Source organism: Marmota marmota, unplaced genomic scaffold, assembly GCF_001458135.2.
Source record: "Marmota marmota marmota unplaced genomic scaffold, marMar, whole genome shotgun sequence".
Classification (NCBI taxonomy): Eukaryota; Metazoa; Chordata; class Mammalia; order Rodentia; family Sciuridae; genus Marmota; species Marmota marmota.
The window spans coordinates 12,641,987-12,668,654 of record NW_026000240.1 but is presented as its reverse complement, the minus strand read 5'-3'; the positions used below and the strand labels follow the sequence as shown (position 1 = coordinate 12,668,654).

At 37.6% G+C, this 26,668-nt stretch overlaps 1 protein-coding gene across 4 annotated transcripts; it reads left to right on the top strand.

Annotated features, from left to right (window-relative positions):
- The first annotated feature begins 3,552 nt into the window (after positions 1-3,552).
- On the top strand, positions 3,553-25,833 carry Slc33a1 (solute carrier family 33 member 1). 4 transcript variants are annotated; one of them, XM_015486931.2, is made up of 7 exons: positions 3,558-4,732; positions 14,345-14,535; positions 19,090-19,274; positions 19,514-19,631; positions 22,914-23,129; positions 24,005-24,199; positions 25,539-25,833. In XM_015486931.2, exons 1-6 carry the CDS (start codon positions 3,958-3,960, stop codon positions 24,170-24,172), a joined length of 1,653 nt encoding a protein of 550 aa, XP_015342417.1. In that variant the 5' UTR covers positions 3,558-3,957; the 3' UTR covers positions 24,173-24,199; positions 25,539-25,833. The 4 variants fall into 4 exon arrangements, with proteins under 4 accessions (XP_048650357.1, XP_015342417.1, XP_048650356.1 ...); XM_048794399.1 differs by having other exon boundaries at positions 24,005-25,833; XM_048794401.1 differs by lacking the exon at positions 14,345-14,535 and having other exon boundaries at positions 4,592-4,732; positions 24,005-25,833.
- Positions 25,834-26,668: the final 835 nt, after the last annotated feature.

The following is a 26,668-nucleotide window of genomic DNA, read 5'->3' as shown; positions in this document are numbered from 1 at the left end:
TTTTTCTCCCTTATCATTGAATAATGTATACACATTAACTTGGGTAAATGCATAAAATTTTTTTCCAATATTTAGCTTTAGTAACTTATCTTATTGTTTGTAATTTTGGTCGACTTGGACCCAGAGATTTAACCACCAAAGATGGAGCATTCTTCTATGTAAAAAGAAATATTTGAAAAAAAGAGATTGCGGGGGAGGTATTGGGGGTTGAACTCAGAGGCATTTGACCACTGAGCCACATCACCAACCCTATTTTGTATTTTATTTAGAGACACGGTCTCACTGAGTTGCTCAGAGCCTCATCATTGCTGAGGCTGACTTTGAACTCAAGATCCTCCTGCCTCAGCCTCCCGAGCAGCTGGCATTACAAGTGTACACTACCATACCTAGCAAGAGATTCTTTATTTAAAACATGGATATGCATCATCAAAAGGTCTACTAATACACAATTTAAAAGGACAATGGACATTAATTGATACAAATATATTAATATCTTAGATGGATCTCAAAGATATAAAAGAAAAAGCTACTTCCAGAGGTCACACACTATGTAATTCCACTTGTATATATATTTTTTTCTTTCCTGTACTGAGACTGAATCCAGGGGTGCCCTGCCACTGGGCTACATCCCCAGCCCTTTTTGTTTTGAGACAGTTCTTTTTTTTTTTTTTTTCTGGTTCAAAGGTCATGATTGTTGATTTTATTTTATTTTATTTTTTTAATTTTTTATTGTTGGCTGTTCAAAACATTACATAGTTCTTTTTTTTTAATTTTTTTAATATTTATTTTTTAGTTCTCGGCGGACACAACATCTTTGTTTGTATGTGATGCTGAGGATCCAACCTGGGCCGCACGCATGCTAGGCGAGCGCGCTACCACTTGAGCCACATCCCCAGCCCATATAGTTCTTGATATATCATATTTCACACTTTGATTTAGACAGTTCTTGCTAAGTTGCTCAGTCTGGCCTGGAACTTGTGATCCTTCTGCCTCAGCCTCCTGAGTGGCTGGGATTACAAGCATGTGTGGGAGGCCACCATCTCATGTGACTAGCATTTTCCCCTTGATCGGTTTGAGGCACTGTCGGTCACTCCGGGTGATCTGGCTACTTTTAAGTGGCTGAAGACAGTAACCCCAATCTTAAGGGTACTAAAAATGCAGCCAAATGTGTCTTCATGCAAAGACATGCATTCCTACAATCCCATGGGTCGAGCTACACTTGCCTGTCCTTTGTGATAGTACCCCTTTGCCCTGTTTGGGACAGAATGTTCCATGGAAATGCCCTTTGTGTGTCCCCTTCTCTTGCTCTGCCTTTGGGTGTGGCCTTCCTAGATGTCAGTCAACCTGCTGACAGCAAACATCATGAAACTAGATTCAACCCCTTGAAACCTGACCACTTGCCTCATTTGAATGGCTTCTCCTCAATATAAGGGGTCAGCACTCACTCGCTCGCTCTCTCTTCTCTCCTCTCTCTCTCTCCCTCCCCCCTTAAGATCAGAGGAGCCTTCACAGGACCCCCAAAGAAAAAGGTATCTCTGTCTCATGTGTGGTTATTTATGCATCGCAGTTCCCCTTGAGTGACCCTGAGTGTTCTTATCGCCAGGAACATGACAAGCATGCACCATTGCACCCAACTTAGGCAACATCTTCAAAGAACAAAATGGAACAGATTAGGGCTGGAGTTGTGGCTCAGTGGTAGAATATTTGCCTAGCACATGTGAGGCACGGGGTTCAACTCTCAGCACCACATTAAAAATACACAAATAAAATAAAGGCATTGTGTCCATCTATAATTTAAAATCTACAACTTTAAAAAAATGGAACAGATTAGTGATTTCCAAAGAATGGGAACACTTTGTTCCAACTATAAAGGTGTGGCACCATAAAGGCACAGCACTTAAAAACAGAGCATAAGGGACTAGGGTTGTGGCTCAGTGGTAGAGCACTTGCTTGGCATGAGTGAGACACTGGGTTCCATCCTCAGCACCATATAAAAATAAATAAATTAAATGAATGTACTGTGACTGTCTACAACTAAAAACATTTTTTTTTTAAATACAGCATAAGGGGCATACACACCAACCAATGCATGTAAAAATTGGTGCAATCTAAATAAGGCTAGTTATTAGTCTAGTTAATGTTTTACAGAGATCACTTCCTGAGTTTATTGTACTGTAGTTATATAAGGTGTCGTCATAGGGGAAGCTAGGTGAAGGGTACATGGAATTCTGCTACATTTGCAATATCCTGAGAGTCTAGGTTTATTAAAATAATAAGGAGTTGGGTGGGGGGCAAGAAACACTAGCTTATTAAATATTTTCTTATCTTTGAAAACAAAACCATCTGCTGACTATTCATGGTCTCATATGTTGCTTCCTTCAATCCTCCTGATGTCTTGTAAATATTATAAACTCTCATATTCCTTGAAATTGAGAGTAAGATAAGTAATTCGTCCACGGCACAGTTACTCTTAGAGATAGCATTTGAGTCCAGAATGTTGTATACTCCACTTATGGGTTTTTAAACTCAATCCTTATTGGTCTCACTTATATGACACCATAAGCTATTCTTCTCTTTGACAAAATTTAGAAGATTTTATAATTGTCATTTTCTGCTTAAAAAAAAAAAAAAAGACTCTCATCCTGTGGGGTAAACAGCAAAACAGTTAAGGGGAATCATCTATGGTTGGAAGCGCACATGTACGGGCAGCATATGTATAAAATTACAATCGTTAAGGTAAAAATGTAAAGTATTAAAGTGGAAAAACAAGGTATTATTAATACCAGGTTAAGCGATGTCTGAAAATTACACAATCGGGGATTTAATAAAATTCTTGGGCATCACTCAACTATTAAATCTGATTTCTCGGTATCTCCACTTCCAAGACCTTGTTATGCTTTGCCAAGAATTCTAAGAAAGGGGAGCCACTTAGAATGCACAATCAAGGATGCCAATGGTGACAGCTCGCAGGATCTTCCACAGTGGCACATGTGGAACCAGACGGCCCCAGCCCGCGGAGGCTGGGGGACGATCATCAGGGTTCAGATATTCCTTCCACCGCGCCCGCAGCTGCAGGCAAGCCTGGCGTTTTCGGCAGTTGCGGTCACTCCATAAAGGCCACTCGGCCAGGCCTTTTCCCACTGCTCTGGGGCACGGAGCGACCTGGCGTCCTGACTTGTACCCTCGGGTCCTCTCCCCCTACTGGCCCACACAGCAGCAGACCCCACAGCGCGAAGCCCCACAGCGAACTTAACTACACTCACGGAGCCTTAAATGCTGCCAAGAGTACCGCCCCGCGGCCATCGCTGGCCAGCGCTGCCCATGCCCGGCGTGCCCGTCACGTGGCGGCGCAACCCAATGAGNAGGCCCACGCAGTCCAGACAGCCGCATGCGCTCACAGAGCCGCCGCGGTACGCCGGCGTTAGTGCCCCTCGAAGGGCCGGACCGTAGGGAATAAGGGTTCCCACGGAGCATTGTTTCCGAGCTAGGTCGCGGGAGCGTGTCCTGATTGGCTAGTTCTGGAGGCGGGGAGGGGACCTATTTGAGAGAGGGACCGCTTCCTGAAGCTTGAGGCAGGAAGTTATCTGTTCTTCGGAGTCCTGTGGAGAAAGTCTTCTCTGCCGCGCTGGTGGCGGCTAGGGCTGGAAGTGGCGGGGTGCCGACTGTCTGTCCACACAGCACCACGGCCGCCTCCTCCAGCCCCGAGCCCGGCGCGGCCGCCCCGGGGGGCTCCTCCGGGATCCCTGAAGCGGCTCCGAGGGGCGCGTCCCCAGGCGTCGGTGCCGGCTCGGGGACTGGCTGCGCTCTTGAGCGCTCGGGGCCGCAGTGGGAAGGACCCCCGCCTCTCCTGGAAGCCCAAGGCCCGGGTCCACAGCGCCCGCCTTGGACCTGGGACCCGACGGAGCCAACACGCTCAGCCCGGGCCCGCCGCAGGCGGGGCTCTGCCTCGTCTCTGACATGTCGCCCACTCTCTCCCACAAGGACAACAGTCGGCAGCGGCGGCCAGGGACTTTCAACCACGTTCTGGACATGAAGATCGGCCCCCTGCCGCCAGGCAGCTGGGAGGACACCCACCCGGCCTCAGCGGGCGGGGAGGGGGACCGGGAGGCCCTCCTGAGGGACCCCAACCCCGTGGACTTCCCCAAAGCCCCGCGCGGCTGCCGGGCCGAGCTCAGCAGCATTCTGCTGCTGCTGTTCCTCTACGTGCTCCAGGGCATTCCGCTGGGCCTGGCGGGCAGCATCCCGCTCATCCTGCAGAGCAAAAACGTCAGCTACACGGACCAGGCCTTCTTCAGCTTCGTCTTTTGGCCCTTCAGTCTCAAGTTGCTCTGGGCCCCGTTGGTGGACGCGGTCTACTTTAAGAACTTCGGTCGGCGCAAATCCTGGCTGGTCCCTACACAGTATATATTAGGACTCTTTATGATCTACTTGTCCACCCAGGTGGACCGTTTGCTCGGGAACACGGACGGTAGGACCCCCGACGTGGTCACTCTCACCGTGACGTTCTTTTTGTTTGAATTCTTGGCCGCCACTCAGGACATTGCGGTGGATGGCTGGGCATTAACTATGTTATCCCGAGAAAACGTGGGCTATGCTTCCACCTGCAATTCCGTGGGCCAAACCGCTGGCTACTTTTTGGGCAATGTTTTGTTTTTGGCCCTTGAATCAGCCGACTTTTGTAACAAATATTTGCGGTTTCAGCCTCAACCAAGGGGAATTGTTACTCTTTCAGGTAGTGTATTTAAACCATTTCGCTGCTAAGTTTATCTTAGGTGTCTGGGTCTCTCGGACAGTGTGTTTGACGTCGCAGGGAAGCTCATTATTTAATTTGCTGGAAATCTTCGCGGTAAATTACTCGAGGTGTGTTTTCTGTCCGGTTAAAGCGGGCTTTGAAAGTACAATAAAGCTGAACGACTGCTGTACAGCAGTGGTAGTTGATCAGTACCCTACAGTGAATAGGGAGAAGCGACCCAGAAAATAACAAAACTCTCAGTTTAGGGACCCACGGGCACTTGCTTGAGTCACAGATGCACATTTTTTTTTTTTTTTTTTTTTTAAAAGGCTAGCTTGTGGGCTCACATTTTTACCTTTGGGTTTTGTGGGATTGAGATTTCCAGCTCCATTCAGATCCATTCCCACCCCAGTCTTGTGCCGTTGTCCTCATCTAGCCTTCTGGTGAATGGAGCAGGGTTGTTAATTCATTCACACATCATTGAGTCGCTCATGTGACAGGATTCAAAGGGCCTCCTGTGAATAAGACACAGTCCCTGTGCCAAGGAATGGAGAGATGGTCCATTTTGGGGAGCCTAGAGTTGCCAGCCATTGACTGCCTGCTGGAGTTGGGCATTGCATTGCAGATAGCAGTTATTTTGTTCTTTGCTGGATTTTTGTTTAGACTTACTTAATCTTTTGAATAGCTGTTTTAGTAACTATGGAATTTGAAGTTTTTTCTCCAGTAGATTCTAAAAATAGTTTACTTTTTGATTTAACTTACCTGTAGGGGGCTTCTATTTTAGGGTTTAAACATTTTAGTTTTATTCTCCTTCAATTTTTTTTTCAGTGGATTTTTTTGGTGGGGGGCAGGGGACAGGGTTTACACGTGTTAGGCAAGTGCTGTACCACTGAGCTAAGTCCCTTGCTGTAACCAATCATTTTGAGGAACTTAACAAGAAAAAATCATGAAACAAATGAAATTGTTTAGATAATTAAAGAAGAGTTAAACATACAGGCACTGTTTAGAAAATCTATTAAAAGGAGGCATAATTTTTTAAAATTTTGAATATGTTCTGTGTTTACAAAGTAGTACTTGAAAAAGTAAATTTAGAACAGAAAAGCTAAGATGAGAGTAGAACCCTTTAGACACAAAGCCTTATTAGGCTGAGATTGGCTTTTTTTGTACCTTCAGGGATCCAGGATAATCCTGAACTCAAGAAATAGGCTTTCTGGTTAAAATACCCCGTGGAGTCGCTGCTCACCTCATTCATACAATCAAAGAGCTCCCTGGACACTGTACCTCTAAAGGGAAACAGTCTCTCCTGGAGCAGAAGCATTGGGGTTTGCTCGGGAGCATAGTATAGTTGAGCAAGGGACTGGGCCAGGCCCCAGCAGCACTGCTACTTGGGAGGAACCACTTCACTTTTGTATTAGTTATTAAAAATACAATTCAGATTCTTTGGTCAGGTTCCCCCAAATTCTTCTGAGGTGTCCATGTTCAACTGCTTGAGCTTTGTTTTGGCAACCCCCTACCCGAAGTTGCTTATAGGCTGTTCTTCACCTTGTTTCCAAGGCTGCAGAGCAGAAAGTAGACTCTGTTTTGAGGAGGTGGAGTTAAATATACATTTATTTTTTACTGTGACTTGTTCAGGACCACATTTTACAGAATGCCTTGTTTCCTTTATTGTTTCTGGAAAGGAAAGTTCTATTAAAATTGTTTTGTTTGAACATAGAATAGTTTTTTTAAATTATGGTTTATTTTGAAAATTTTTGAGTTTAATTCAAATATGCCAATACCTTCCAAAATAAGGTAATATTCAGAGACAATTGTTCTGATCAGATGGCTTAGAGAAATTTCTGGAATATTCACATTCAAAGATTCCTTATTAATGAATGTCTGACTTAAATCTAACCAAAAACTGCAACATTATTCTTTGTACATTTTAATTATATAGTGTTAACAAGCTTAGTTGCAAATAAATTACTTAAGCTATTTGTTTAAAAAAAAAAAAAAAGAAAGAAATAGGCTTTCTGGTTTTCAAGAATCCTTAGAGGCAAAGAGAGACCTTTCAAGCTGCAAGAAATGATGAAAGTAATCCAGAAGAACATAAAATTTTATTACTTGAAAAGTTCATATATTTCATTCATATATATGGAAACTGAAGTCAACTGATTAGAGATAGACATGTACTGGTAGTTTGTTTTCTGAGTCCTTATCTGGTGCTTTTCCTATAGTTGGTAGGATAGCATTAGGAAAAACCTTGAAACCTAAACATAATCATTTGCTGACTGGACTTTCCTACCAGAGAAAAGCAACACTGTAATTCCTGATGTCTAAACACTGTAAGTCCTGATGTCTAAACAACCTGCTGTGGAGTGCCTTATTCCAGAAATGGCAGATTGAAGTTTTTGTGTTAATTTTTTTAACTGTCTAGGCCATTTACTCCGCACTAAATGCCAGTTTGGTGCTATCCAGGTGGTAGGTGTTATGATTTAATAAAACCCGGGAATTTTCTGTTCCCAAGGAACTCAGTTTATAGTGAAGATTTGTGAACCAAAATGATGAAGTGGGTAAATGGATAATGTAAATGAGTCAACTGAGTTGGTTCGAGAGTTTATGAATTGGAGGGGACAATGATGACATGAAAACCCATGCCCCTATAAAGGTAAGAGTTTCAATTCCAATAAATTGTTTTCTTGTGGCAGTAGGATCCCAGGATTACTAGATCTTATATATATTCAAGAAAAGCTGGAAATTCCCTTTATGCAACTAGGCCTTCTTTTTAGAATTGAGGCAGGACTAATTGGCCCATTACTAAATAGACCAGTTATATATACGGAAGTACATCATTTAGCATCCACATCTAAGGTTAAAACATTATCTTATGTTCTCATAAAGGCAAAAGTATACAAATGGAGAACAGATCTGTAGTTTTTAGCTTAGGGTTGTGGGTGGGGAGAAGTTAGGTAAGTATTAATGGATAGCATGAGGGAGTTTGGGAGGTGATGAAATTGTATCTCCCCCAACCTCCCATACTGGGGAATGAACCTAGGGGTACTGTACACTGAGCTACATCCCAGCCTTGTTTTTTTTATTTTTTGTTTTTGGTATTTTGAGACGGGGGCGGGGGGAGTGTCTGTAAATTGTCCAGGCTGAACTCCTACTTGTGATTCTCCTACCTCAGCTTCCGAAGTAGCTAGATTATGGTTGTGCACCACTATACCTGGCCTCTTCTGTATCTTGATTATGGTGGTAGTGATTTGAAATCTCTGCATGTGTTAAAACTCACACAGCTAAACACCTAAAAGTTCAATCTTTAAGTTATTTATTTATTTATTTGGGACCGGGAATTGAACTCATGGGCACTGGACCACTGAACCACATCCCCAGCCCTGTTTTGTATTTTATTTAGAGGCAGGGTGTCACTGAGTTTCTTAGTGCTGAGGCTGGCTTTGAACTCATGATCCACCTGCTTCAGCCTTCCAAGCCACTAGTATTACATGCATGCACCACTGCGCCTGGCAAAAGTTCAACTTTAATGTATAACAGTTTAAAAGTACCGTTTATTTTTTAAAACATTTAGAAAACAATTCATTATCTTAAAAGCTAATGTCATTCAAAGTATGATGATATAAAACCCTTGTGTTTAGCTCCCTTTTTGTCTTCAATGGAACAAGGTAATCAATCTGGTGGATCTTTTTGAACTTATTTTCAAATCTTGGGGCCCAAGTGGTAAAGTGAGATAAATGGAGGAGTGCTGGGGTTAGACTCAGGGGAAATTAGATATTAGAAACCAAAAACCCACACCCCAGAAGGAAAGTCTTAAAACTTTTTTTGTTTAAATATAAAGAAAAGAAGAAATGATATTGTGTGTTTTCTTGATCAAGTAAAGAACTAGAAAATGCTTTTGTGTGGTTAGTTCATTTACAAAATACACTGTAAATTTAAAAATTATTTGTCTTATATCAGTTTGAATTTCACTTCTAATGTTGAGAATTATTTAGAGGCAAATTGTATTAGCCTTTACTATATAACTTTATCAGTGTAAGAATCACAGTGACTAATTATAAGCAGTATCCTGCTTTCATGTTTAGTGTACTAAAAAACTATAATCTGAGAAGGCAAAATAGACTTACCTAATACAAAGAGCTGTTCTGTTTCTAGAGAATTAAAAATGTAAAATATAAAATCCCTAATTTTACCATTCTTTAGACACAATTGTGAATAAATCTTGCATTTTATATTTGTTCTTTAATTTCATTCTTTTCCTTCTTTGGGAATACTGTCTCTACTGGCTAAAATTCAATGGTCATTCATTAAACTGTAGAATAGGTGATTGCAACATGCCTAGAGGTTTCTAACTTTTTTGTTTGAATTCTAGCACAATCTTAGAACTTTCACCTATATAAACTTTCCACATATTTTTTAAAACTTATATTCAAGTAATTATAAATTCACCAGAAATTGTAAAGAAGTTTTTTAGAAAATCTCATGCACCCTTCTTGCTTCTTCTTGTCAACATTTTACACACCTATAGTATAACATCAAAACCAATAAATTGATGTGGATACAATCTGTAGACCTGGTTCAGATTTCACAAGTTAAGTATGTACACACTAGTGGGGTGTGTGTGTGTGTGTGTGTGTGTGTGTGTGTGTTTAAGTGTGTAGTTTTGAGCAATTTCATCCCATGTCCAGACTTGTATACTAACATTATAATCAAGGTTACTCAGCTGTAATGGTTCCTTATAGGATTCCTTTATGTTGCCTCTGTAACTATCCATCTCTTCCTCTCCACCCATCCCTAAATCCTGGTAGCCATTAATCTGTTTTTCATCTTTATAATTGTTATTTCTTAAATGAAATCATTCAGTATCCTTTGGAAACTGACTCTCTTCATTTGGCATCATTTCTTTGAGGCGTCTCGAAGTTGTATGTATTAATGGTTTCTTTTTATTTCTGAAAAGTATTTTATTTACTTTTTTTTTTTTTTTAACAGTACTTGAAGTTGAACTCAGTAGTGTTTTACCTCTGAAAAACATCCCTAGCCTTTGTCTCTTTAACTTTTTTGAGGCAAAGTCTCATTAAATTGTCCAAGCTGTCCTTGAACTCATGATCCTCCTACCTTAGCCTCCCATGTAGCTGGGGTTACAGGCATGCACAACCATGTCCTGCAGAAGTATTTGTTAGACATGCCACAGTTTTTTTTAGTAACACATTTATTGAAGGAGTTCAGTTCATTTAGTAACAGATCTATTGAAGGAGTTCTTTCTAGTTTTTGACTCTACTCTCTGAAAATAAGTCTTCCTTTCCCTGGGAAAAATGTCTAAGATAACAGGTGCTGGGTTGTATGGAAAGTCCATTTTTAGTTTTGAAAGGCCTTGTTTTCATAGTAACCGTGCCATTAAATCTTCCTGCCAGCAATGAATGAGTGATCCAGTTTGTTTCCATCCTTGCCAGCATTGGTGTTCTTGTTTTTTCTTTTGTTTTAGTTGGTCTGATAGTTACATAGTCTGTTAATTTTATAGCACAATATAAGTTGTAATAAAATAAAATACTGGAGGGTCTGGGGTTATAGCTCAGTGGTAGAGCACTTGTTTCACACGTGTGAGGCACTGGGTTCGATCCTCAGTACCACATAAGATGAATAAATAAAGTATTGTTTCCATCTACAACTAAAAATATTAAAAAATAAAATAAAATACTGGAATAATTACATGAATACTGTCTGAAGAGGATGAAGTTGCCAAACTGCAACTGCTGATTCCAACCTTGAATCTTGATGTGATGTGAGTGCCAACAGTTTTATAAATCTGACTTCAGCTCAAAAGATTGAGGGATGTCATATTGTACAAAGGTTGTAAAAGTTGATGCAAGAACCTCCTGTCATAGCTTCAGAATAGAGATGTATGTTTTTAGTTAAATGAATTTTGTGTCTGGCCAGAACAGTGATTTACTGACATGTATTCAGTAATAAAAGCACCAGAGTTAAGGTGACTTGGAAGCATTGAGTATATTGGCCTCTTAGCCTCAGTCCTATGTGGTAGGCTGAGTTTGAGTCTAGTGGAATAACATGCCCCTTAATTGAAAGCCAGCTGCTTCAGTTGGTGCTTGACTAATGAAATAACAATCTCTTCTACCTCTGGAGGAAAACCCGACATTCTTGGAATTAATGAAATAACATGTGATTGCATAAGTTGTACCTTCCTGCTGGATTAAGAAATATAAGAAATTGGGATGATTTCCAAATTAACCTTGTATTTACCCTTTATTTGAGATATATGCTGTCTTTTAAAAACCTAACCCCCCAAGTAAGAGGAGTACCTTGTATAAGCAAAACAGTGTGTTGTTTGTTTATTTGTTTGGCATTGGGGATCGAACCCAGGGCCTTGTGCATGCAAGGCAAGCACTCTGCCAACTGAGCTATATCTCAAGCCCCAAGCCAAACAATGTTTTGTGTGAGTTCTCTTCAGTGGCTTGGCTATTTTGAGCAATGTTTAAGGGAGAGATTTGCGGAATAAAAGAAAGGTCTATTTCTGCTAAATTTCAGGTGAGGGCCCAGGGTCAGACTATAATATTATTGCTTCAGTTTTCTCTGCTGTGAAAATGAGAGCCTTGAACTGGTGGGTATCCAGACCCTTCATGCCCTGACTGGTGGAGTAGAGCGTTAGTTACCAAAACCAAGAAAGTGAAAGGAATGCCTGACTGTTTATTTAGATCAGAAGTTATCAGGTTGCTTTCCTGCCATTGGCTTCTGAAGGACTGAAGTTGATTTCCGGATTGTTAGAGCTGGAGGGAGGGAACCTGACCTGAGCCAAGGCAGGTTGTATCAGTCAGTGCTGCTTATTTTTTCTCTCTCCCAATGGTGGAAGAGTGATTCTACACCACAAAAGTCCAAAGTTCTCAATGAAAGCCTTTAAAACTTAAAGTTTTTTCAAAGTATAATGTTTTATCATAAATCTTGGAAATTTTCCTTCTCCAATATATTGTTATTGCAGTATTTCCCTATAAATTATTGAGAAAGCTACATGTGGGTTTGTAGCTCATGCCTGTAATACTGTGGAGGCTGAGGTAGGAGGATCTCAAGTTCCAGGTTAGCCCAGCAACTTAGCAAGACTCTGTTCTCAAATAATAAAAAGGGCTGGGAGTGCCTCCTGGAATCAATCCCCAGTACTCCTACCCACACAAACAAATAGAATGAATTCTTTAGGAAGTTTGTTTATTCTACGGATTGGCATTCCCTTTGGCATACCACCATATGGAGAGGAGGAGATAGGGGGGTGCGATACAAGTAGCCAGTTTAAAGAAGTTCGGTAGCATCCATGTTCCAGACCTCATGGTTGAATTAACTAAAATGTATACCTGTTCTTTTAAGGGTATCTGGCTGGTAGAAAAGAGTCTCCTTGCTGTGGGTATATCTGAGCATCTGGTCAAGTAATGGAAACATTCTTGTTTTGAGACTAGACCTGAGTTTGAATCACACCTTTGGCATGTATGGTTCATGATCTTGTTTGTTTACAAAGTAGGAATAATATATTGTCTGTCTTGGTCAGAGGTTTTTAAAATTTAAATGAGATATCCTTGTTTTTCCCAGTGTTTATGTAATAGACACTCAGGTGCTAGTTTTTGTATGCTTTTGGTCTCTGATGAATGTTACATGCTCTTAATTTTTGCATTGGTGGGTATACTAGGTAAGATCTTATAGCTACTTTACAGGTCTTTGTTTAAAAATCATATTTATGGAACTTGAACATCATCAGCTTTGACATCTTGATCATATGTTTATATATCAATGTTTTTGCTGATAAAATGCATGTATCAAAATTAACCAAATTGTTAATATGCAGTATTTATATATTTTCAATAATGATATGTCTTTACAGTGATTGTTATATCATGCTATGGATGTTCTCTAACATCAAAGTAATATGAATAAATAATGATTTGCTGGGCATAGCGATGCAGCCACTTGGGAAGAGGATCCCAAATTTCCAGGCAGCCTGGGCAACTTAGTGAAACCCTGTCTCAAAATAAAAAGTGTTGGTGGTATATATAGTTCAGTGGTAGAGCATTTGCCTAGCATGTGGGAGGCCCTGGATTCCATCCCCAGCACCACAAAAGGAATCAATAAATGAAAGGAGAAATACATGAATTTTAAAATAAATAATCTAGTGGTCATTATTTAAAATAAATATATTCATAAACTTCTGGGAGAGGCTAAACTGTTCATTGGCTATTGTTTTTTTTGCTCTTGTTTGTATGAGGTATGGAAAGCCCTTGAATTTGGGCTCTAAATGATCCATTGTCAGTACTCCTTTCGTGTGTACTGATATTTTTTCCTCATAGCACAAAGAAATTAAGAATAAACTTAGCTGCAAGCTTTACTGAAACCTGTTTGATCTTATTCCACACCTGTAATCCAAGCTACTTGGGAGCAGAGGCAGAAAAATCACAAGTTCAAAGCCAACCTGAGCAATTTAGCAGAACCTTGTCTCAAACTAAAAAAAGGGCTGAGGATGTGGCTTAATGGTAGAGTGCTTGCCTAGTATATGTGAGGCCCCTATATTAGTTCTTGGTACTGCCAAAAGAAAACAAAAAGAAGAGAGGAGGAGGAGGTGTTTATTTCCCCTAGAGAAATAGAACTCTTAAAGTAGTATATAACTGGAAAACATTTTTTTAAACAATTTTTATGTCAATTTTATTGAGGTACAATTAACATACAGTAAGACTTGCCAATTTTTTTTTTGTGTGTGTGTGTATGTGGTACGAGGGATTGAACCCAGGACCTTGTGCATGCGAGGCAAGCACTCTAGCAACTGAGCTATATCCCCAGCCCTGGAAAACATTTTTAAAGATTTATATAGAAATTACTAATTGGAATTTCTAGTCACAGTGAAAGTATTATGTATTTTTTTCAGAACTTAACAGCTTCTGAATTGCTGGGATTACAGGTGTGCTCCACTGTGCCCGGCTTATTTTGAGACTGGGTCTCTCTAAATTACCCAGGTTGGCCTTTAATTTATGATCCTTCTTTCTCTGGGATTATAAGTATGTACCATCAAGCCTTAAGAAGATTTTTAAAAATTTTTAATTTATTTTTTCCCCACATTTTTTGTTAGTGTATTATAGTTGTACTCAATGATGGGATATTGTTACATATTCATACATGCACACAATATAATAATAAACATCAAAAACATTGGACAGTTTAGAAACGAAAAATCTAATGTAAATAACCATCAGTTGCTTATTGTCTGCATTGTTGTAATGTAATAAAGAGCTGAAATGGTATGTGTAAGTATAACTGATGAATCTTCTGGGATATGAAGAACATCTCCTACCCCCAGCCCTGTCCTTGTTTTATTCAACTCAGTCAAGCTTTTTCCATGGTAAAGTCTTGCATGCCTGTTCTGGATCTGGGTATTTTAATGCAGATTTAGCAGAAGTAGGACTGTTACTTGTTGTGCCTCATGTGGGGCCTAATAGATAGGCACCTATATCACTTGATTTTTTAGAAAATTAAAAAAATTTTTTTTTAGTTGAGGAAAAGTTGTAAACAGAGTTATTTAGCATCAATGAAGTTATGTCATTTCAAAAGTTAATTACAGATTTAAAACATTCTTAATTTCAGATTTTCTTTTTTTCTGGGGAACTATATTTTTAATAACAACGACATTAGTTGCCTTTCTGAAAAAAGAAAACAAAGAAGTATCGGTAGTAAAAGAAGAAACACAAGGGATCACAGATACTTACAAGCTGCTTTTTACAATTATAAAAATGCCAGCAGTTCTGACATTTTGCCTTCTGATTCTAACTTCAAAGGTAAGAAACTGATAAAGCAAATGTACCATTCTATTATAATTACCAATATCAGGGAATAGTTTCAATAACTTTTCATATAAGTTCCTTTTCACTGCCATTATAATTTAACAACAAAAAAGAACATTTTTATTAAATGTATTTTAAATGACTTAATGAGGTTATCAAATATAATTTCAAAGTAAGATAAATGTTTTGGGATCTTGAAAAGATTTATGTCAGTGTGAAGAACTGCTGATTTATTTAATTAACAGCATTAATGCTGGGAGTAGAAATGAATGCCTTAAAAAAGCAATAGTTGGGCTGAGGATGTGGCTCAGTGGTAGAGCGCTCACTTAGCACGCGTGAGTCACTGGGTTTGATTCTCAGCACCACCTAAAACTAAAATAAAGATATTGTGTTCACCTACAACTAAAAAATATATATTTGAAAAACAGCAATAGTTCTGTACTATTATAACAAGTATACCATTAATTCTGGGGTAGTGAAATTATTAACTGAGTGTGTTTTACAAAGGTGTGGAAGTGTTTGAATATTAGAAGCCTGTTTAAAAATCCATTGGATTGTTTTTTAAAATATTGAAAAGAAATAATCATAAAATACATGAGATTACTGGTGACTTAGTCTGTTAAATGTCTCTGTTTTATAGTTCTGAAATATTTTTACGACATGTTAAAAGAAAGGTAAGTATAGTTTATTGGAGGGAGCTTTGCTACTGGAGGGATTAATATTCCTTAAATCTGGAATCTTACAGAATTTTTTTTTTCTCTGTACTGGGGATTGAACTCAGGGGCACTCGACTACTGAGCCACATTCCCAGCCCTGTTTTGTATTTTATTTCGAGACAGGGTCTCACTGAGTTGCTTAGTGCCTTGCTCTTTGCTAAGACTGGCTTTGAACTTGCGATCTCCCTGCCTCAGCCTCTTGAACTGCTGGGATTAAAGGCATGTGCCACCATGCCTGGCAAGATTTTTATTTTATCTATGTAAACCTATCTTCATAAGCACTTTACTGCTATCTTTTGATCCCTCTAGAGGTAATATTATAGCTTCCTTGCTTTCTTCTTGTTTTTTGTTGTTCTTTTGTTGTTTTCCACCATACAGGGGATTGAACTAGGTAGGGTTTCCCACTAGGCAAGTGCTCTATTTCTGAGCTACATCCCCAACTCTTTTTTAAAAAGCTGCTGCTTTTTTTTTTTTTTTTTTTTTTTTTTTAATTTATGGTGCTGGGGATTGAACCAAGAGCCTAGAATATGCGAGGCAAGCACTCTACCAACTGAGTTATATCCCCAGCCCTAAAAGTTTGGTTTTGAGACTGGGTCTCATTAAGTTGCTGAGGCTAGCCTTGAACTTATATTTCTCCTGCCTCACAACCTCCAGAGTAGCTAGGATTACAGGGTGTACCACCATGTCTGGCTTTGCTTTATTTATTTATTTATTTATTTATTTATTTTTGTTTGTTTTAATTAACTGTACATCATAGGATTCCCTTTGATACATTATATATGATGGAGTATAATTTCTCATTCTTCTGGTTACCTCGATGTATTGACTTCTTTTTAATGGACATATTGGCATTAGTAATGTGACGACTTTTTAAAAATTTGTTTAATTAGGTACACAGGATAGCAGAATGCAGTTTTATTCATTGTACAAAATTGCAGCACAACTTTTCATTTCTCTGGTTGTACACAATGTAGTGTCGCACCATATGTGCAGTCATATGTACCTAGGGTAATGATATCCATTTCATTCCACCATCTTTTCTGCCCCCATAACTCCTCCCTATCTATCCCCTTTGCCCAAAGTTCCTCTAATTTTCCCATGCCCCATTCCCTTTATGGATCAGCATCCTCTTATCAGAGAGAACATTTGGCCTTTGGTTTTTTTGGGATTGGCTTACCTTGCTTGGTATGATATTCTCCAACTTCATCCATCTACCTGCAATGCCATAATTTTATTTTCTTTTAATGCTGAGTAATATTCCATTTTGTGTGTGTGTGTATGTGTGTGTGTATATATATATATACACACATACAGACACACATACATACATACATACATACATACATACCACGGTTTCTTTATCCATTCGTCTATTGAAAGGCATCTAGTTTTTTTCCCTCAGTTTAGCTATTGTGAATTGAGCTGCTATAAACATTGATGTGGCTGCATTATTATAGTATGCTGATTTTAAGTCCTTTAGGTGTAGGTGGAGGAATGGGATAGCTAGGCCAAATGGTGGTTCCATTCAAAGTTTTCTAAGGAATCTCCATACTGTTTTCCAGATTGGTTGCACCAATTTACAGTCCCACCAGGAATGTATGAATGTGCCTTTTCCCCAACATCCTCACCGACATTTATTGTTGTCTGTATTCTTGATAATTGTGACTTCCTTAACAAAAGACTCTTAAAGTGCAAGAAATAAAATCAAGAATAAATAAATGGGATGGACTCAAACTAAAAAGCTTCTTAGCAAAAGAAACAATCAATGAGGTGAAGAGAGAACCTATATTTTGTGAGCAAATTTTTGCCACATGCACATCAGATAGAGCACTACTCTCCAGGATATATAAAGAACTGAAAAAACTTAACACCAAATAAATGGACTAAGGAGATGAAAAGATACTTCTCAGAAGAAGCTATACAATTGATCAACAAATATACAAAAAAAAAAAAATTCAACATCTCTAGTAATTAGAGAAATGCAAATCAAAACTACTCTTTAAGATTTCATCTCATGCCAGTCAAAATACTTTTATTTTAAATAGTGAGTTTTTTCTCCTCTTTAGTGATAGGGAAAGAAAGTTTAGAAAATGCTGAAAAGTTCAAACAAGATAACATTACCTAAGTAATCATTTAGAAATTAATATTTCTGTGCATATCTGTAATCCAGTGGCTCAGGAGGTTGAGGCAGGAGGATCAAAAGTTCAAAGCCAGCTTCAGCAACTCAGCAAGACCATAAGCAATTCAGCAAGACTCTGTCTATAAATAAAATACAAAAAAGCTAGGGGTGTGGCCCAGTGGTTAAGTGCCCCTGGGTTCAATCGCGGGTCCTAAATAAATATTTTTGGCATGTTTTCTTTTAGCCCTCCTTTTTTTCTTTCTCCGTATGTGTGTACACATATGTGTGTATAAATACATTTCATATATATATTTACACATATACTTTAAAAGTAGAATTGGATCATTGTAATTTTTTAATCTATTCAAAATATATTACTGTATCATTAAGTGGTTTTGAAAGCATGCTTTTTATAGCTACAGAATGGCTGTAGTGATATCAGTTTGTCCTAATCCACTCAGTCATTTTTCTGTTATATATTCAGTTTGTTTATGTTTTTTTTAATTATAAAATGCACCATTTTTGTGTTTTTTTTTTTATTTGGTGTTCTGAATATTTTTTCTAATATTCTTCAATGGGCAGCTAGTAGGTCAGAGAATGTGATTACTCAACTGCTTTGCAGAAGGTTGTACTAATTTTTACTGTGCCTAGCTATGTGTAAGGAGTTGCTTTAAAACTATAGATTTATTTTTCTTGCTTTTAAGTTGTATATATAAATGGACTGTACAATGTGTAGCCTCACGTCTAATGCTAGTGTTCTTCAGCTCAACACAATAGTGCAATATGTGCAGTTTATTCATTAATATGTATTTATTTTTTATACTGGGAATTGAAGAAGGATCCTTTACCACTGAACTCTTCCCAGCCCTTTTTATCTTTTATTTTGAGTCAGGGTTGCACAAAATTACCCAGGCTGGCCTTGAACTTTCTATCATCCTGCCTCAGCTGTCCAAGTCACTGAGATTTCAGGTGTGCACCTCTACGCCTGTCTTTGTTGTTGTTGTTGTTTTTAAGAATTAATCTAACTGCATCATCCCCCCTCCAATTTTATTCACTCTCTCAATGACATTACAGTGAAACATTAGATGTCCTTAGGAGCTTTGTTGTGATCTATTAGAAATCATCAAAAATATATACATGTGGCAGCAACACCTCATTTCAACTGGACTTCTTGGAGTTAAAGTTCTTTCTTTTAAACTTAAAATATACAATTCAGTAAGTGTGAATTTTTCTTTTCTTTATTTTTTTTAAGCTTTTTTTTTAAGAGAGAGAGAGGTTTATTTATTTATTTATTTTTTAGTTCTCAGCGGACACAACATCTTTGTTTGTATGTGGTGCTGAGGATCGAACCCGGGCCTCACGCATGCCAGGAGAGCGCACTACCACTTGAGCCACATCCCTAGCCCAAGTGTGAATTTTTCATACTATTTATTGTAACAAATTGGACTTTTTTGAAGTGGAGACTTAATTATAATCAGAGCCATGTATAATTACTACAGATACTAAATTTTCTGTTGTTTTTATTAAATATTATTAGTAAAACATAGGATCAACTGTGTCTTATATAAATTGATTGTTGTGCCAGCTATAATAACATACTTACTTGTAACTGTTGTGGGTCAATAATAAAATTGAGGTTTCTTAAAGAATCTGTACTTGGAAGAAAGTATTTCATGACAAATTAAAATAACTTTTTTTTTTTCCCCTCCCCAGATTGGTTTTTCAGCAGCAGATGCAGTAACTGGACTGAAATTGGTAGAAGAGGGAGTACCCAAAGAACATTTAGCTCTACTGGCAGTTCCAATGGTTCCTTTACAGATAATATTGCCTCTGATTATCAGCAAATATACTGCAGGTCCACAACCACTAAATGTATTTTACAAGGCCATGCCCTACAGGTAAAAATGAAAACCTTTGTAAAGGTTAAAATGGGAGCATTCATCAGTATCACTGATATGAATTTAGCATGTGTGGGAAAAGGCTTGAAAAGCATCTTTCATGTCAGTGTCATGTATATGCACTTTCATCTCTTCAACGGGTTTCAGATACAGCCGTCTTCCATATGATAGGCATGTGGATTTCTGTTTGTGTTTTTTAATCTTAAATGGAAGTCAACTCAATGCTCCTTTTTTTGTAGATTGCTGCTTGGATTGGAGTATGCGCTGCTGGTGTGGTGGACTCCTAAAGTAGAGCACCAGGGAGGATTCCCTCTGTATTACTACGTCATAGTGCTGCTGAGTTACGCCTTACACCAGGTGAGCTTTCTGTGGTTTTCCCAGGAAGTGAGCTGTTCTGTGCCAAATAAAGAAGGTATTTTTCTTTAGCTGCCTTAAAATATAATACATGTTATTATTTCAGCATGGGTCTCACACTGAAAAAATTAGTTGATTGTGAATTTTAAAACTTAAAAGTTTTTTTTTGCTGGGGATATAGCTCAGTTGGTAGAGTGCTTGCCTTGCATGCACAAGGCCCTGGGTTCAACTCCCAGCACCATAAATAAAACAAAACAAAACAACATAACTGATAGCTTTTGATGTAATGAGAGTTCTGTTCATGATAAGGAGCTTCTTATTTATTCATTGATTCATTCATTTATCTTTTAAGAAAGATGTTGTTTGACTTTATATTTTATTAGAGAGTTTCCTAGAGTATAGTCAAAGAAATTCAGATAACCAGATACTTTAATGGGGAAAAAGGCACAAGGCCAGATAAATTTGAGAAATGATGTACGACATTTTGGATCTGATTCCAAAGCCAGTTAATTTTACTCTTTCTAAGTATTCCTGTCTGTCCCTAGATTTGGGTTCTTTCTTTCTTCAATTTATAATATCTTTTCTTTCTGAAAGTATTGAAAACTAATGATGGTCACTGGATTAAAGGCACTAGGCTATGGTTTAGATTCTGTATTGAAAGTTACTGTTTACTCTGTGATTTTGGAAGCTGCATGTTGAGCTTGGTTTTCTTGCTTACTTGTGTTTGTAATCCCTAAAAGAAGCTATCTCCTTTTTGCTCTAGCCTTGCCTAAGCTTCTGTTGCAGAATGAAGTATTTTGTTCTGAATGCAAGTGATTCAAGTAAATGGCAGAGCCCCAGCAGTAACTTTGGAACTCAACACAGTTATTGCTAATATATATTTCAAAGTCGTTGTTTATTTTTCAAGGAACCTTGTCTAAACCCTTTCAAAGTTAAATTTACTAAGTTCTTAATGTAGTTTTTAACAAACACCTAAAAATATGGCTACCAATTAAGCTCAGTAGTGTTGCTTTTTGCACACAGTTAAATCATTTAGGAGAATTCCAGTAGTGGATCGTGTTAGATAGTTTGCTAAATCATTGAGGTCTGGCTAGACTTTGTGTGTGTGTGTGTGTGTGTGTGTGTGTGTTTGCCCATACTTAGTTAATGCTAGGCACATATGTATTTTAAAAGAAGTGGCTTATTTGTTTTGTGGTGCTGGGGATTGAACCCAGGGCCTTGTGCATGCAAGGCAAGCACTCTACCAACTGAATTATATCCCCAGCCCAAAAGAAGTGTTTTAGCCTGGGTGTGGTGGTACACACCTGTAATCCCAGTGATGTGGGAGACTGACGTAGGAGGATCACAATTTGAGGCCAGCCTCAGAACTTAATGAGACCCTGTTTCAAAAAATAAAACAGAGCTGGAGATACAGCTCATTGGTAAAGGACGCCTGTGTTTAATTCCTAGTACCTCCTATCTCCAAAAAGAAGTGTTTTAACTCAGTCAATGCTTCACTGTGCAGATAAAGAAAACCTATGTTGTTACCATCCCAAAATTATTTGTTTGACTTTAGATTTCATTAGAGACTTTCCCCAAATGTAGTCAAAGTAATTCAGATAACCAGATGCTTTTTGGGAAAAAAGGTACAAGACCAAGTAAGTTCAAGAAATGATGCATACCAATTCTGTAGTAAATAGTGCTTTACTCATCCTTCAACAAATATTAAGTGATCACTGATTCCATGCCAGGAACAATTCTTTTTTTTTTTTTTTTTTCCTGGTACTAGGGATTGAACTCAGGGGCACCTGACCACTGAGTCACATCCCCATCCCTATTTTGTATTTTATTTAGAGATAGGGTCCCACAGAGTTGCTTAGTGCCTCGCTTTTGCTGAGGCTGGCTTTGAACTCAAGATCCTCCTGCCTCAGCCTCCCAAACTGCTGGGATTACAGGCCTGTGCCACTGCACCTGGCCCAGGAACAATTCTTAATACTGAATATAGCTAAGAAAATCATGCCAAAATCTTGCCCTTAAGGAAGTTATGTCCTAATGACAATCAGAAAGCCTGCAGTGAAAGGAACCTTTTAAATGTCGTATAACTTGCTGGGTGTGGCAGCACTTTCCTGTAATTCAAGTGACAGAGGCAGAGGTAGGAAGAGCCTAAGTTTGAGACCAGCTTTAGCAACCATCTTAAAAAAGAAAAAGGGCTAGGGATGTAGCTTAATGGCAAAGCACACTGGGGTTAATCCCCAGTACAGATGAATGAATGAATGAATGAATGAATAATGTAATGAGTCTCAGTGTTTCAAGGAATATTCTTAGAAACAATGTTTCCATCTTCCTAAATAGAGGGTTTATTTAAGCCTTTTAAGTTCTGTTTGCTTTTAGGAAGGTTTTCCTCTTTAGTTTTTTTTTTTTAAATATATTTTTTATATATAGTTGTAGATGGACACAATACCTTTAATTTAATTTAATTTTTTTAATGTGATGCTGAGGATCGAACCCAAGGTCTCGCACTTGCTAGGCAAATGCTCTACCACTAAGCTATAACCTCAGCCCTCTCTTTAGTTTTTTATACAAATTTTGAAATGCTATTTTCCTTCTGTGTGTGTATAGGATAAAAAAAAACTATGTTTCTTTGAGTGTTTACCTGTATAATACATGTATGTGCATAAATACATATATGCACACGCATAACAAAATAGTATGTATTTAGGTATAGAAATGACATTTTGCTGTATGCATCCTTCAGTGCACCCATCACTTTCTGTGTTGTGCTTCCTGGACTGCTCATGGTGGAGTTAATCTCTCATGTTTGTACCCTAGTGGTACCACGTGTGCACTTCTGTGTACAACACTGCACCTTACCACAGCTGTTGATTCTGTTTTCCCATCTGTCATACATTCTTCAGGCATAAAAGGACTGTTTCTTACTTGTATTGCCATAGTCTTAAAGCCTGGCTTATAGTATGTGCTCAATAAATGTTTGTTGAATTGAGTTCAGTAAAGATAATGAAAATTAGTTTTCAGGATCATGATTTTGATGGTGTTTGGTTTGGTTTTGGTTTGGGGATGTGTGTCCGGCACTAGGGATGGGACTCAGGGCCTTACACATGCTTGCTAAGCAATCTACCACTGAGTTATATTTCTAGCCTGATTTTGATGTCCTTAATTTGGATCATAGCTTTATAAGTAAAATTATAGGAAATATGGGTGCTGTGTAGAGGTAGAGCATGTGCTTAGCATGTTGGAGGCTCTGGGCTCAATCCCCAACATACTGAAAAGTTTTACATTTTTCCCTAGATTACATTGTACAGCATGTATGTTTCTATAATGGCTTTCAATGCAAAGGTTAGTGATCCACTTATTGGAGGAACATACATGACCCTTTTAAACACTGTGTCCAATTTGGGAGGAAATTGGCCCTCTACAGTTGCTCTTTGGTTGGTGGATCCCCTCACAGTGAAAGAGTGTGTAGGAGCATCAAATCAGAATTGTCGAACACCTGATGCTGTTGAGGTAAGTATGTTTTGATTTTTAGATAATATTGAACTAGTATTAAGACATAACTTTCTCATTTTCCTCTAGAAGTACTGTGTACTACATCTTTTTTTTAAAAATCACATTTGCATGTAGTTTCTAGAAAATGAAATGGAGGCTGAGGCAGGAGGATCCCAGATTTAAAGCCAATCTCAGCAACACAGTGAGGCCCTAAGCAACTTAGCAAGACCCCATCTCAAAATAAAAATGGGCTGGGGATGTGGCTCAGTGGTTAAGTGCCCTGGGTTCAATCCTTGGTACCAAAAAAAAAAAAAAAGGAAATTTGCATATAGTTCATCTGTCACAACTTATGTAACAATTTCTGACAGCCAGACTACATCACTTTAAAGATGCTTCTCAGCAAAGAAGGGACAATCTCTCTCCCTCTCCCCACCATGAGGGTAACGATCCTATACAGTGTTGAGTAAATGCATAAGTAATAGCTAAGTTTTATTATAATAAGAAAGGGAAAAATTCACTGGCTATTCATATAACAATTGTAGCTAAAACTGAATGGTGAGTGGTTTGTTGATAAACTATTTCAAAGTAGCATTAGTCAACTTCTAGAGTAAGTTCATTGAAAACTTCTTCACATTTCCAGATATGAAAAGCTTCATTTTGAAAATGAGTATTGCTTACAGCAAGAACTGAAAATTGTTTTTTAATCCTGTTACATTAGCATATTAGCATAATTAGCATATTAACGTTTTGTCATTTGAATTGAATGAAATATTGAAATGTTTTATCAAAATGTATTTTGATTAATCCTTTTAATTAAAAAGTAGAAACTTTAATTACTGGCTTCCTTCCATTTTGAAATTGTGGAATACTCATGATTATTTCTTTTTTAACAGCTTTGCAAAAAACTTGGCGGCTCATGTGTTACAACACTGGATGGTTATTATGTGGAATCCATTATTTGTGTTCTTATTGGATTTGGTTGGTGGTTCTTTCTTGGTCCAAAATTTAAAAAGTTACAGGATGAAGCACCATCTTCATGGAAGTGCAAAAGAGGCAATTAATGCACACGCTATTGGACATTCTAGAAGGTAACCATAGTTTAGTTTTAATTCAGAGAGCTATGATAATCAGTGCACAGGAGTATAAAATAATATTTTAAGCAAGGAAATTGTTAATATAAAATGCCAAATGTTGAAAAGTAGTAACTTTATGTATGATCATTTTTTTTCCTTGTCTTTTCAATGTATTTAAAGTTTTCTTAAGGTCAGTAAATTGGTTCGGAAACAGCTACTCTGGCCTTTTTTATTTGATCTATGTCTTTTTAATTTACTGACCAAAGCATGTTTTAAACTGCATTGCAGTAGTCTTCGGTGGAAACCATGCAGTCAAGTATTGTTCTCAGTACCTGTCATTGAGCTGTATTTAAAACTGCAGTATAGCATATTAGATGGAAGAGAACTTGGTATTCAGGTTCTAACTACAATTAGTTTGATTTGTTGGCAGTTAAAGTCTTACTCGGAATTATAAATTGGTTAAGTTTTATGTGGAATTTGCTGAGAATATAGACTACTGAAACATTATTTAATTTAGTTTTTTTTTCCTTACCATATCTACATTGTTCAAATGAATCTGTGTTAAAAATGACTATTTTAAATGTATTTCCTGCTTTTGTAAGCATTAAAGATTTATAAGATTATTCAGACTATTTTTTATAAAATGAAAGCTATGATTTTTAATTTATTGATTTCTCCTGTTCCTACCCTGATTTGGGGGAAAATATTTTGATTCCTTGTTAACTTTTACCCTAAAGATTAAATATTTTTGTTTGTCACAAGTGCTTCAAGGCACACAGACAGCTAATGAGGGGATCAAGTTTAGTCTTGTTTGTATGTTCATGGCGAAGTTTTGAAAATAAAAATTAAATATTATTGTTCCAGTAGTTTTTTTTTTTTTTTTAATTACCAAGAGGGGGAAAGACAGTAAAACTTTACGATTAACTGAAATTTAAATGAGTAATATGTTTTAAAGAGACAGAGACATTTTGTGCCTTTGACAAATAATGTGGTAGGAGAAAATTGAATGTTTCTTAAGCACTTTACTAATAAAAAATATCTCATAATTACTTTATGCCAAATCAGGTACTGTATTTTCATTTATTAAAATCTTATTTGTGCACTGTAGTTACCAGTGAAGAGTTGCTATTCCAGAAGAATTAAGCTCTAAGTACATTAGTGATTTCCAATCTATAATGTGCACCCAGTGATAAGGTTCTTTGCATATTTCGTGTTGGGTTGATACTCTAACTCTTTAGAAATTACAAAATTTCTATAAAGGTTAGGGCAAATAGATTGGGTTATAAATCTTAATACTTTTATGTTAGTAGGAAAATATATACTAACTCCTGATTTTGTTAATTTTATGACATAGGTTGAATTTTAGAAAGGGGTTTTTATAAGTAATGGAGGATAAACTGGGTGGGATAAAACAGCACACGCTGAAGAAAGATGGGGCGGTGGCCTCTAGAACGCATGCATTGCCATTGGAAAGCCTGTATTGGGCATCACAGTCAGATCCTGAAGAATCACCCGGAAAAATACCCACCCTGGAGGCAAGAAGGCTACACAAAGCCATGGACTACAGACAGTACTTTGTGACATGGTTGTCCATTATTATGTATTATAATCAAAATGTTTACTTGAATAAAGAAAAATCCACTAAACTATCACATGTGAAATGTATTTTAATTTTTAATTTGTGGATTAAGAAGCTCAGATTTCTTAATATTCATATTGTTTTACATTACACTTTCATAGTTTTAAGTCTATATATCTTTAATGACTTGAAGTTTTAAAACATCTTAAGCCTTTATAAGGTGAAAGCCATTGATTGCATTTGTTCTAGAAATGAACAAAAAATTATTTTGAATAGTCTTGGGTAATTTGGGTACATGTTTGTAACGTATACCAAAAATGATTCATTAATAGTTACATAACTATTAACAACTGTGTTGTGTACATTGATCACAAATAGCATTTTAAAATAAATGATCTACCTGAATCTCACTGTAAATGAATAGTACTAGAAAATGCTACCTTATTTTTATGTTTATTTTTTGATTGGTTGATCCTGCTAATCAGATCCTGCTTTCAAATCTGGACATTACGCCCTCCAGCTGATGCATTATATGTTGACTGGCTAACTGTGGATTGAATAGATCTCTCTTTTTGTCAGTTTCTCCATATGTGCATTGCTTACAATCTGAATACAGCTGAATTTGAAAAATTCTTATAAATTAGCTAAGACTAAAACTGAAAAACTCTGTCCATTGTGAATATTTTAATTTTTGGCTTATCAGTTGCAAAAAGTTTAACACCTCAGCAGATTTCTCTAGAACTTTTTTATATTAAACTTTTGAAATCAAATCTGCAATCTAAAACTCCTATTGGATTTTATCCATTTATTGCAGGGGTTTTTACCCTAAACAGATGTCAGTGGGGCCCTGAAGCCCTTGAATTGCTTACAAATGTCTGAATGTGTAGTTTTTAATTTTCATGGAT